At 40.6% G+C, this 13,593-nt stretch overlaps 1 protein-coding gene across 1 annotated transcript in view; it reads left to right on the top strand.

The window, feature by feature from the left end:
• Positions 1 to 13,593, top strand: part of SLC2A13 (solute carrier family 2 member 13) — a 374,249-nt gene that overhangs the window by 91,526 nt on the left and 269,130 nt on the right. The window contains exon 3 of the mRNA XM_066258114.1: positions 3,439 to 3,647. Coding sequence (XP_066114211.1) covers positions 3,439 to 3,647 — 209 coding nt within the window. The remainder of the gene's footprint in view (positions 1 to 3,438; positions 3,648 to 13,593) is intronic.

Below are 13,593 nucleotides of genomic sequence, written 5' to 3'. Positions count from 1 at the left end.
TGGATGGCTGTGATAGTGGCCTTGTATACTGGCTTTACATTTGGCGTAGTCTGTGGCAGGATTCGATACAGATCGGCAAGGAGCCTTTGAGTGGTGGAGTAGAGGACTGGCTAGTGTTAGGGTTCCCCATGGCTGTCCTTTTGGGGATTGTAGGCTGGCTGACTTTTTACAGCCTTGCATGAGGAAACTGAGAGCTCTGTGGAAGAGGCTGCCCGGGACCTGCAAACCGAGCAGTGGAAGGAGCTGGAGCAAATACAGGAGAAACCGATGCTGACCCTGGAGTTGGAGGAAGCGCTGTAGGAGGAGGCCGTCCAGGTTAGCGAGATTTGCCTGGAAATGGAGCAGCTACTGGAGGAGGATTCAGAGGTTCGTGAGTTGCAGCTTGCCCTGGATGTTGTAGAGAGCCAGCAGCGGCAGGAGGTCGGGCTGAGGCTGAGGCTGAGGCCAGGGCTGGAGCTGCGAGGTCTGCGGAGCAGAGGGCAGCGGCAGCCCGGGGCTTGAGCCTGGCAGCCAGAGCTGGTGTTTTCAGTTCCTGTTTGGAGGATGAGGAGAATTGGGCTGGAGTTGCAATCTGCAGTCTCCATAAGATGGGAGCCCAGCTGGAAGGAGCACCTACTACGGCCCTGGTAGGTCTGCAGTTTTGGGACCCAGGGCTGGATGGATATGCTCTCCGGAGCAGAGATGGAAATGCTGACTGCCACTGCCATGTGCTCCTCTTTGGGACAGTGTAAGACCTGCCAGGATGGCAGGAATGAGGGGGTTGGCTGAGGTCTCATGTGCGTGGCCTGATTTCCTGGACTACGACCGGAGTGGGCATTGGCTCCTTTGTTGGATGGACTTACGGATTTTGGACAATGTGAAATACCCTGATGGGGGTGGGGGGTGGCTTTGCTGGAAGCACTCCCCTACCCCAGGAAGCTTTTTCCATGGCTAGAAAGAAGGCCGAGGACATTTTGTGCTTTGGGCAAAGTGCTCAGATATTTGTGAAATGTACCTTGTAATTGTTGAAATTGCACGATTTGCCATGCTGTTGTAATTTGTGTAATGTGTTAATTTCCTTGTACAGGGATGCCGGTGATGTAGATTGTGGGTAGTAAAGTGAGCATAGGGGTGGATTATTGGGCAGATAAAATGTATTATGCTCACTTTGTTAAAGATGGCGCCGCTGCCCACGTGGAGGCCGTTGCCCAGGTGATATTAATGTGTGTCTCTGTGGGCAGGCAGGATCATTGTAGCCTGGGGCTTGGTTTTGAGATTAAGCCTTTCCTACCCTTTTTGATGTGGGGTGGTACAATCCCATCATGCCTCAGAGAAGTGACTGTATTAGAGACTTCCCTATTTTGTATATTGGATTAAAGGTTTTGACTCTACACTATAAAATGGGGGCAGAACGAGAGCTTGCTCTCTTGGTTCCTGAGATTATCATTAGAGGAGAGGGCAGAGCAGAGAGCAGAGAGAGGCCACGTGGAGGAGGCCAGGAGAAGCAGCCAAGATGGCGGAGTGTCGATTGTGAGGCCAGTTTGTGCAGAGTTTGCTCAGGGAGAAGGAAGGAGATGGGGAACAGAGGTGAGTAAGTCTGGTGAGCTAGAAACCTTTGATTCTAGAAAACTCGGATAAGTCAGTAGCTTTGTGAGCACTGAATGTGAGTAGGTTTTGGAGCCCAGTGTGTATTTTTTACTTGCCCGCCTAGTGCAAGCTAGAATTAAAGATGACAGCCCATTAAAAAAAAAAAAAAAAAAAAAAGGACAAGAGGTTTTATTGGAAGGAATTACTGTGCAAGTAAGTCTGCAGAGCTAAATGATCCAGAGTTGCTACATAAGATATTGTTGTATGAATATGAAGCACAGTTATTTTCTGTTTATGTAATACAGAAAGTTGACATATATATATATATCTACTTTTGTATAATTTTGTAAAACATTTACTAAATTCTATGTTCAAGATACTTTATTAGGTGGTGTGCTGAAGCAATCAGATAGGACAGGTAAATAATTTATTATAATACAAGGAAGGCACAAGGACATAAATTGAGGTTAAAACCTGTGTTCTGTGGATGAGCAGAGGAAGGAGTGATTCAGTACATTATATTGGTGATCTAGTATTTTCACAGCCCCTGGGCTTAAAATATAAAACTCTTCTAAGAACATTTCTTTTAATACTGGAAGCCAATTGATTTTTTTAGTCAGTCATTAATAAATGCTTTGTTTACTTTCTAAATCTTAATTTTTTATATTCATATGTAGTTTTAGCTACTGTTTTGAGTAGGAGTTATTCCTAACACCTGTGTGACAATTGTATTTTTTTTCCTTCTGTTTACAAATTAAAATGAAATTGCTTTAGAAATAATGGGCTTTTTTACAAGATATATATCTGGAGCTGTGGATGCTATACATTGGGTTTAACAGAGCTTTAAAGTCAGAATAGCTTTGAAAAGCATATTGAGGTAGGTGACTTCTCACTGGTTTGTTATTACCTGTGAGCATGGTTCTTATGTAATTGGAGTTGGTCTTCTGAGCTCTACCATCATGAATCCACCATGGAATGTGCACAGGGAACTTCAATCAGTTGAAAGTATCTAGGTGTCCTAGATTCATAGAAGTTTATAGTTGAAAGAGACCTTGAAGTTGACCTAATCTAATCCCTCAGTTCAAAAGGAATGAGTCCTAAGAATATTAGGAGATTGGTCCAATGGCAGAATAATTTGGATACATCTTTGATATTAATGTACTCCTGTTACTATTCTGTTATTTTTATGATGGATTTAAAATGATATTTTATTTACTATGTAGCATTTTGCCAGTCATTAGAACAGACATTTGAAAAAGATGGTATATAACTTAGAACAACATGAGGAGGGGCTTATTTTATTTTATTTGTATTTCTATAATTTTAATAATAATTATTTGCTTCCAATTCCATTTTCCTTTTATTCCCCCTGTTGGCGACTACTACTTTGTTAATGATGGTTGAACATGATGCTTGATGGCTAAATGAAATAACTGATCATTCACAGAGCAGAATAACTAAAGAAATCAATTTGGGCATTTTATTGAAAGGTGTACTTTTTCAACAGATCAGAGAATTGTGTCTTAATCCTATTTTATCTTGTAGAATACAGAATTCTATTACATATATTAGTATTGGTTAGGGATGGTGATTGTGGTGTTTTGCATGATGTGTTTTGATCAAAATGCATATACGTAATTGTGACCTTTGCCCACTCTTTTTCATCATAATTTGTGTGAAAGATAGAGAAGAATCAGACTTTTCTCATTTTTCAGTTTCTCACTACCACATAAAAATATCCGTTTCTCTCATGACACACATATAATAAAAAGAAAGTCATTCTGACTAATTTAGGTTTAGGTATTATTTCCAAAGTGGCGCTAATAAGATGAAATTTCAAAATAAATAGATGTTATTTTTTTTTTATTGCAGGTACATGCTGGGACTTGCAGTAATTCCAGCAGTTATACAGTTTTTTGGCTTTCTCTTTTTACCTGAAAGCCCTCGATGGCTTATTCAGAAAGGACAGACTCAGAAGGCCCGTAGAATTTTGTCTCAGATGCGTGGTAATCAGACCATTGACGAAGAATATGATAGCATCAAAAACAACATTGAAGAAGAGGAAAAAGAGGTTGGTTCAGGTATGTGGATTTTGTACTTAATAGGAATTTTAAAACTACACAGTGATTTTATTTAGAAATTATATTTTAGTATTACTTAATATTCTAAATCTTATACAACCAAAAATATTTCAATTTTGTAAAAGCAATATATATAATAATGTTATAAAAGAATGAAAAAAAGTAAGTCCCTAATGCTATTTTCCTTAGATAATTACTATTGTAATTTTTTGTATAGTCTCTATTATTCTTTCTAAAGCGAATATATTGGACATAGTTGCCATTATTTGGTGTGTATGGGTATTTTTTGAGTGCTTGTTATAAATTTGTCTTATATATAAGGATACATATGTATTATTGACTTTCCATATTAATTTATGTGAACTATTGTCAAAATAAATCACCATAGCAAAATTAAATATTTGTTTATGTATGTTATATTAATTTCCATACAAATTTTTATAAAGACTAAGAATACCTTCATATACTACTAGTTTTAGAATCATTTCGTATGTTCTTGTTTTCATTAAAATGTTTAGGCAGCCATCTAACTTAATTATGCCATGTCAGAAAACCACAAAAGAGGAAGATTCTAGTTAAGGTATGTTGATGAGTTTATTTTCAGAGAAGAAATCATGTAGGGATTTACAGAATTCTCAGACAAGATCTGTGATCTTGACAGGCTGGTTTGAGTAAATGATAGATAGGATTCACATAATGGGAAGAGGTAGACATTTACAGTACATTTCTTCAATAGTAGCCTGCCAGATTCACATTTCCCAAAACTGTTTTGTTTTCTCTTGACTTTCCTTTTGCCTGTACATTAATTAATTAATTAGTAGCTTAAATGAAGACACTAACATATTTCTAAAATTAATTTTTATACCTGAGAAAATGCCAAACAGACACACCTCTTTTTTTTTTTCTTTTTTCTTTTCTTTTCATTTTTCTGAAGCTGGAAACAGGGAGAGACAGTCAGACAGACTCCCGCATGCGCCCGACCGGGATCCACCCGGCACGCCCACTATGGGGCAATGCTCTACCCACCAGGGGGTGACGCTCTGCCCATCCTGGGCATCGCCATGTTGCGACCAGAGCCACTCCAGCACCTGAGGCAGAGGCCACAGAGCCATCCCCAGCGCCTGAGCCATCCCCAGCGCCCGGGCCATCCCTGCTCCAATGGAGCCCTGGCTGCGGGAGCGGAAGAGAGAGACAGAGAGGAAAGCGCGGCGGAGGGGTGGAGAAGCAAATGGGCGCTTCTCCTGTGTGCCCTGGCCGGGAATCAAACCCGGGTCTTCCGCACGCTAGGCCGACGCTCTGCCGCTGAGCCAACCGGCCAGGGCCAGACACACCTCTTTATTGATATATGTCATACACAGGTTTTGGAAGGTCTCTTCACTCCCTTTTTCTATGATTTTTTGGTGGAGTCAAAGGTTGTGCTTTCCGGAAACAATAGAATGAACACGGCAGAAACTGGCTACTGTGTCAGCCATACATGGCTTGACTTAACTTATGTGAAGTACAGTAGTGTGTACTTTTTATATAAGTGGCTCAGACCAAAGCCCAAACTCACTGAGCCCATTTTAGGTGAAGGTCATTTTGAACAGTTTCAGAGCATGTGCCATATACCTGGCACTCTCAGCATTTCCAGACTAAAGCATTAGTCCAACTAGTAAAGGGAAGTTTGCTTTAACAAAGTAATATACTTTTACAGAACTCAACATTGTGTTAATTTTAAAAGTGTGATTTTAAATTACAAATTACTTCTTTTATGCTCCTGTTTAAATTCCTCTCAGCAGTAGCTTGAATGAAATATGAGGTTGTTTTTGTAATTACCAGTGTGCTTGAAACCCATGGACTAATAGTGTGTGAGTGAAAAACCTTTCAGAATATTAGGTTATTAAATACCACTTAGGACAAAAGTTTTCATTAATTTACATAAAGGGTAAGAAAACAATTTAATAAAAAGCCTTCTTGTTTAACAGTAGGAATACCATTGATTTTTACTACAGTGCACTGGGCACATATCTTCATTTTGACTACTTAATAATTTGTTTGTCTAGCCATGCAAGTGTTGAGGATGCACATTGAATTCTGTGACTGTTTGGAAAGTATACACAGATGGATTTTAGAAACTTGATTTATATAGGATTACAGTTATCTGCATCTGCTATAGTTTTTATCAGAAGTCTTTGAGAGCCACGTATTAGGGCAGTATTTCTTGGGTGTAGATAAAATATCTATTTACCTCTTTCCTAATATTGCTTTATATACACATCTGACGCAGGTTTTTAAAAAATACTGTTATCCACTGAATCCTAATAACATTTGTCTCATGCTTGGGTGAATATTCTAAAGTTTGTAACTAATGGGATTAATAATTTTCTCACTTACGGATTTATGTTACTTGAGTACTCTCATTTTGCTTAATTTAAAACCTAGTCTTGTGTTGTTGTTTTTTAAAGTACCAAATTAACAGCATTCTGGCATGAAGGTGTACAGACAGATCGGCCAGTGTTGCATGGCACCAGTGATATTGGACCTTGTTTTTTTTTGTTTGTTTATTTTATTTTTTTACAGAGATAGTCAGAGAGAGGAATAGACAGGGACAGACAGACAGGAACGAAGAGATGAGAAGCATCAATCATTAGTTTTTTGTTTCGCATTGTGACACCTTAGTTATTCACTGATTGCCTTCTCATACGTACCTTGACCATGGGCCTTCAGCAGACCGAGTAACCCCCTTGCTCTAGCCAGAGACTTTTGGGTCCAAGCTGGTGAGCTTTTTGCTCAAACCAGAGGAGCCTGCACTCAAGCTGGCGACCTCGGGGCCTCGAACCTGGGTCCTCCGCATCCCAGTTCCACGCTCTATCCACTGCGCCATTGCCTGGTCAGACATGTCTTGTTTTTATGAGTGAGAAATCTGGCCACAAGAGAACATGTTCTGCACAAATGTGAATCTTATTTCAGTATTGTTATGCAAGATTCTGTGTCAGGTCAGTGGGAATAAAAGAGACTGGTGACTGGTACTAGGGTTAAACTGATAGGGTCCTGGCCCTCGGTAACTTTACATTTGAAAACAATCGACTAGATGAACAAATACACGTGAAGAAGCAGCTAACTGGGAAACAATAAAAATGTCCTGGCCCAGAGAAGACAAGTCAGCCATTGCATTAGCGGGTTAGGCAGTGACTTGGGTTGATTGGCCCATGGATCCTAGTGAAGTGAATTCTGAGGCATGGCTTCGAGCCTGGGAACTACGGGAAGTGGAAGGCAGCTGCTGGAGGGAAGACCCTGACCCGGCCACCATGGAACGATCAGCCATTCCAGGAAGTTAGAAAGACAATGATTATTCATAAGACCCCTGCTTTTGTCAGGGAAAAATGTTTTATTGTTAGTCATGGTGACTCACTTACTTACTACCTGTGAGCTTCCAAAGAGGTCTAATTCCAGATCATAAATCATGCCATTTTCTTGAGGTTTCCAGAGGATTTGAGACTCATGACTGTTACGGTACTTGCTCCAGTGACCCTTTTCCTTTTGTAGGACTTATTTTCTTGGTCACTTGATTTATATTTGATCTCTTAGAAAAATAGGCATAGCTATTCAAGTTGTGTTTTTTTAAATTAATTTTTGAAAGTATGAGATGTCAGTGTATATAGCTTTTAGTTACTTCTCCTAGTTTCAAAACATACTTTATGAGTTTATCAGTGAATGTGGTGGCCACGTTGGCAGCAGCGCTGAGGCTCACAGGACATGCTACCAAAGACTGGATTGAACTGGGCATCCCTCTCTTCTGTGCATAGCATAAGGTCAGCCTTCTTAGCATGTGATTGCCCTACTCTAGGTGGAAGAAAGATTTTATGGGCCCTGGCCAGTTGGCTCAGCAGTAGAGCATCGACCCAGCATGTGGAAGTACTGTGTTCAATTCCCTGTCAGGGCACGCAGGAGAAGTGACCATCAGCTTCCCCAACCCTCACCCTTCTTTCTTTCTCTCTCTCTCTCTCTCTCTCTCTCTCTCCCCCCTCCCCTGCTCCTGCAGTCATGGCTCATTTGAGCTAGTTGGCCCCGGTGCTAAGGATGGCACCACGGCCTCACCTCAGGTGCTAAAAACAGCTCAGTTGCTGAGCAACAGACTAATGACCCCAGATGGGCAGACCATCGTCCCATACAGGGTTTGCCAAGAGGATCCCAGTAGGGGCATGTATGGCCAGCAGTTGCTGCCGTTGTGCCATGCACATGCAGGTTCACATTGGATTCGGACAGATGGTAAAGAAACAGTGGAGTAAAAAAATGGTGGACCGTTCTTTATTAAAGTCTTGCACCGGCCGACGAGCAACACACACAGGGAAAATACTTTCTGTTCACTCAGGGCTTCCAAAGACACTGACACATTCTCTGGTTCTACAAACCAGGAGAATCTTCTCCGGTTTCTCCTAGAATCAAAGGCCCCACCAGTCTCAGTGGAGCTCACAAAAGCCCCTCTTCTCTTGTTCCCCATTTGCACACCGTCTCTTTCTGTACAAACTGGCTTCTTCCTCAGCACAGCCTCTCTCACTCTGCAATCATGGCTTCCTTCTCTCCTCATCTCCTCCCCTATTCAAAACTTTCTGGCACGAAAACCTCTCCTCCAACAAACATTAGCAAGACAGTGGCCTTTCTCAAGCAGGAAGGTAATTTGCAGTTTCACAGATCACATACTTGGTGCTGCCCTGCACCATTTTTTAACATGAAAAGTGAGCAAACTAAAAAAATACACATTTTACAAACTCATTTGCCCAACAGGGCATATGCGGGAGTCTGTCTCTCTGCCTCTCCACCTCTCACTTAATAAAAAAAGAAAAATAGGGTTTATGGGTAAAGAAGCGAACAATTGATTTTTACATGTGTTTAACATTATGTATATATCCTGTAGGACTAATAGAATGAAAGTAGATGAAACAACAGCTTGGTTTGCCAGGCTCCCTGGAGTGAGACAGGGAAATGAATACTAGTCCTGGCTCCGCCCCAAACTCGTAATCCTAAAAGGATTGGGGGGAGTTGCTGAGCTCAGTTTCTTTTTAGGTTTGTAAGAAAAGAGAGCCAGATTATAACAGCTTCACAGTCTAATTTTTTAGAGTTTTAAAAGTCTGTGAGAAATGCCTATTTTTTAAAATTTTCTAAATGCATACTATGCAGTAGTTTCCATTCACAAATATTTATTGACTGACACAGTAGTGGTGGAGCTGTGACAGTAAATAAGACAGACGAGGTTCTGGCTCATTCTGTTAGGAAGAGACAAACAAATGATATAAAAGATTAAATAATTATCAGGTAATTCAAATTGTGGTAATGTCTTTGAAGGAAGCAAACAGGATAGTTACATTTATAGCAGGTCTGGAGAGGGGCTACTTTAGGTGGAATAGTTAGGAAAGGTTTCTCTGAGGAGGTGAATGTGATGGGTTAGAAAGAATCAGTAATGCAGAGAACTGAAGGGAAGAGTGTTCCAGGCAGAAGGCACAGCAGGTGCAAAATTCTGTGTATCAGTAAGTGAACCAAATTTATTTCCTTGGAAGTTTTGATTATAGTTGTAAAGTGTACATGTATCAGATTTTTAAGATATTGCTGCAAGACTGTGTTCTTTATTAATCCCAAGTTGCCAAGACTAAGCTTTGAATTAGTAGGGGCATAACTACTATTTTTAGAATCATAAACAAATTTGAGTACAAAGTAGTATATATAATTTCTATTATTTTGTTGCTAATCTCTTATGATTTGTCTTTTTAGTTTATTTCATGTTGGATCGATGTGTAGTAGAGCTATGATTTGTATGTACAGCAGAAGAAGAAACCGTAGAGAAACCTAGGTTTTACGTTTGACAATAATTTGCGAACATACCCACTTAGCTCCGAAGGTGAGTGGGGATCTGGGTATCATAGCAAAAGGCAGCTGCAGTAAGCTTAATGTTTATTTAAGTTTTAATGCTTTATCCTATAAATGAGCACAAGTATGTATTCTGTTACATAATACAGCTACTTTACTTGACTCTAAAAATGTTTCTTTTTAACTGAGTATCTTCAGTGATTATTCATTGGCTGTATATGTTCCATCATTCTGTTATGTACATACCCTGAGATATGCATATCTCAGTTTGATAGACATGGAGTTATAGTGTTTGGAGTCTCTCTCCTGGGCAAATTATTTAGGCAAGGTGTTACAAGTTGAGTCTGCCTAGATGGTCATCTCTTAATTTATCGGGCGTGTGAAAGATAGAAAGTCTTTGTCAGGAGCTTTAGTTTAAAACAACGAAGAATTTGCTCCCACAAGAAATGTAAAATCAATTAACAAAAGAGACTTGATTCTTCCAAAGAGAGTCTTAGGGAAGAAGCTAAATGAAGTTGGTGTGTTTATATGCTTCATACCATCTGGTGTGATAGCATGCTCTAACTGACTTCTTCAATTTCCTTTTCTTTTAATTGAGCTTTGATTGACATGTAATATATAGTTTCAGGTACACAGCATAATAACATATGTATATGTTGTGAAATGATCACCACAGTAAGTCTAATTAACATCCATCACCAAACGTTGTTAATTTTTTTTTTCTTGACTTCTTCGATTTCTTATCCTGCACCGGAGAACAAGTGTATCCCTGGGATGAGGTGGAAGGAAGGCAAAGGCACTGCTTGAGCTGAAGAAGCCTCTTGGGCAGGGCTTAGGGAAAGGCTTCAGAAAGTCACCATCTCTGCCACTCCCTTCTCTGCTCTTCATTGGGTATGAGAGCAGCCTCACAGGAGGGAAGAGTAAACAAGGTAAGCTGCCTCTCCCTAGAGCTGTGATGGTGAACCTTTTTATAAAAAACCGCCCACATTTGCAGTGCTGGTCAACCTGGTCCCTCCTGCCCACTAGTGGGCGGTCCAGCTTTCAGGTGGGCCAATCATGGCGCCGTTTGTTTGCTCCGCTACTGCCCACCATGAAAGCTGGAATGCCCACTAGTGGGCGGGAGGGACCAGGTTGACCAGCACTGCAAATGTGGGCGGTTTTTATAAAAAGGTTCGCCATCACGGCCCCAGAGGAACTTGTAGATATTGAGGTTTAAACTACTACACAAAGACAGGGAAAGAAGAGGGAGCATATGGCAGGACAGTGACAGGGCACCTTCAGTGCAACGTAAGGTTGAATGAAGGGAACAAGCAAGGGGAAAGGCTGAGTGCGGATGCAGGGCAGAGGCAGCAGCCCAGCAGCCTCCCACAAACCTAGTATCGACTTAAAAAAATGTTTTTCCCATTAATTTGAGAGAAAGAGAGAGCGAGACAAAGGGAAGGGAAGGGAGATAGAGGAGGAGCAATTAATTCCATTTCATTGTTGAGTCTATTTGTGCACTCATTGATTGCTTCTCAACAGTACCCTGACTGGGGGTCGAACCCATGACCTCTGGCATGCCAGATCAGTGCTGTATTCACTGAGCCACCCAGCCAGGGCCCACCTATTGTCCATGTGTTGCACAGGGTCAATTCAGGGAAGTTAAAAAATGTATATGAGCTTTTTTGGAAAATAGTTTTGTGTGTGTCCCATCTTCAAAAAATTAAATATACACTCACACATAGTACATAAAGGGTGGGCAAAAGTAGGTTTACAGTTGTTAGTATGGAAAATGATACAGTAATAAATAATACAAGAATGAAGTCTGTTTTGCATCCTCACAACTGTAAACCCACTTTTGCCCACCCCTGTATATCTTTTAACAGTTAATATTACCCAGATCATTGTTACTTCCAAAACGATTTATTGCACATAAGAATATCAACAGGAAAATTGGCCCTGTCCTTTGATCACTAAAATCTTCACCTTTAGGCATGTGTGAGAAGTAGCGCCCGGGGGCCCCTAATGCTTCAGACTTGGCTTCCTCCAGGCCCCCTGGCTGCTCGCCTGTCCCAGGGCTCTCAGGTTACCTGTGCAATGTCTAATTGATGCAAAAACATTCAAGCCAACAAGGTTTGTACTGTTTAACTTTATCAACTAATCAAGGCCCTAATCTGGGTGAATGTGGCTCTGTGTTTTCCCTTTTTCGGGTAGTTAAGCCCACAGCCTGGAAAGGAGGAATGTTGAAGGGAGGAGAATTTATTCAATACCCTCCTCTGACTTCACTTAAACTTAGGCGTGATTTACCTCCAGCTCTTTGAAGATCATGGCTACCATGGGCGGAAAGGGACAGCTGCATCTTTTCTTCCCACAGTAATTTTGCAGTTAGGTCATCAAGTCTTATCTTTTCATAAGTCATTTTCTTTTTCTGTGAGTAGATATGGCCTGTGGCCATTTCAACAAATCATATTCTGCAGAGAGGTCAGAGAGGGTAGATATTTATCATATTTTGATAGAAATTCTTCCAAAAGTTTCTTTAGAAATCTAATTCCAGCATAATGACCTTGCAGTAGGATGCTCATCATGGTTGACATTTGCTGCACTTAGAGGAAAGTTGTCGTTTTTTCTAGTATTTCTGGTAGTTCTGCTTGTATTTTCTTCATGTGGTGGCGCAATGTTTTCTGACCTGAAGCAGTGCATGTAATTTACTGGATAAACTTGAAATGGATAATGACAAATTGTTTCTCAGCAAGAGGTCCCTCAACGTATGAATATAGGCAAAGAAAATATTTCTATATCTAATGTTCTCGAGGTTGTGGCAGAATTGCAAAAATTGTCAGCCTGATGCTGTTACACATCTGGTGGTAAACAGTAGAGTAAAAGAAAAGGTCATGTAAAAAGTGGCTGTAATTCTCTACCCTTATGTTAAGCTATAAGCTGGAGGAATATTAAAATAATATACAATCTATTCAGTTTTTGGTAAAATTTATTTTCTTAAGTGTGCTGACTTATTTGAAAGAAACTTTATTTAACTCAACACGTCTTTAAATAAAGGTTGCCGTCTCTCTTCTAAACTCCAGAGGACTTTTAAAATCTTAAACAGGATTGGAATCACTCTTGGATTCTACCGTATTTCCCCATGTATAAGATGCACATTTTTTCTAAAAATTTGGGGTCTAAAAACTGAGTGCGTCTTATACCGTGGTTATAGATTTCTTGCATTTCCTGCATTTTCATGCTTGTTTTCACGTTCATTGTTGAAGACATTGATTTGTCATCAGACACAGATGAGGAAAAGCTAATGGATGGGAATTTTGATAGTGATGAAGAATTCTATGAATTTTATGATGAATAAAACTTGAGTTCAGTAACTTTATGTAATACATTTTTTTTTCAAATTTCAAGCCCCCAAATTAAGGTGCATCTTATACATGGGAGCATCTTATACATGGGGATATATGGGATTTTATAATATATTTGACTCCTCTCTTACATGGGGATAAAGAACGGCACAGAGAAGATTTTCTACTCAGCACACTCATGGGAGAAGGAAATGATTTCAGCTTACCTGTAGGCTTTCAAGAAGTTTTTCTTTTCTTTTTCTTTTCTTTTTTTCCTGAAGTGAGAATCGGGAGGCAGAGAGACAGACTCCTGAATACACCTAACCGGGATCCACCTGGTATGCCCACTAGGGGGCAATGCTCTGCCCATCTAGGGCGTTGCTCCATTGCAACCAAGAGCCCTTTTAGCACCTGAGGCAGAGACCATGGAGCCATCCTCAGCACCTGGGCCAACTTTGCTCCAATGGAGCCTTGGCTGTGGGAGGGGAAGAGAAAGAGAAAAAGGAGAGGGGGAAGGATGGAGAAGCAGATGGGTGCTTCTCCTCTGTGCCCTGGCCAGGAATCAAACCAAGGACTTCCACACACCAGGCCAATGCTCTACCGCTAAGCCAACTGGCCAGGGCCTAAAGACGTTTTTCTTGATAATGTATTGAGAATCCAGGTTGACTTAGTAAATTGCTGGATAATACTTGAAGGCTTATCTTTCTGCTTTTATGTGAAGATGTACTTAACTCTATATCTCATAAAAAGAAATCCATGCTGGAGGAGTTTTGACTGTATCAAAG

Source organism: Saccopteryx bilineata, chromosome 2 (assembly GCF_036850765.1).
Source record: "Saccopteryx bilineata isolate mSacBil1 chromosome 2, mSacBil1_pri_phased_curated, whole genome shotgun sequence".
Lineage (NCBI taxonomy): Eukaryota > Metazoa > Chordata > Mammalia > Chiroptera > Emballonuridae > Saccopteryx > Saccopteryx bilineata.
Note: the sequence above shows the minus strand (reverse complement) of the source record. Positions and strands in the feature narration are given on the sequence as shown.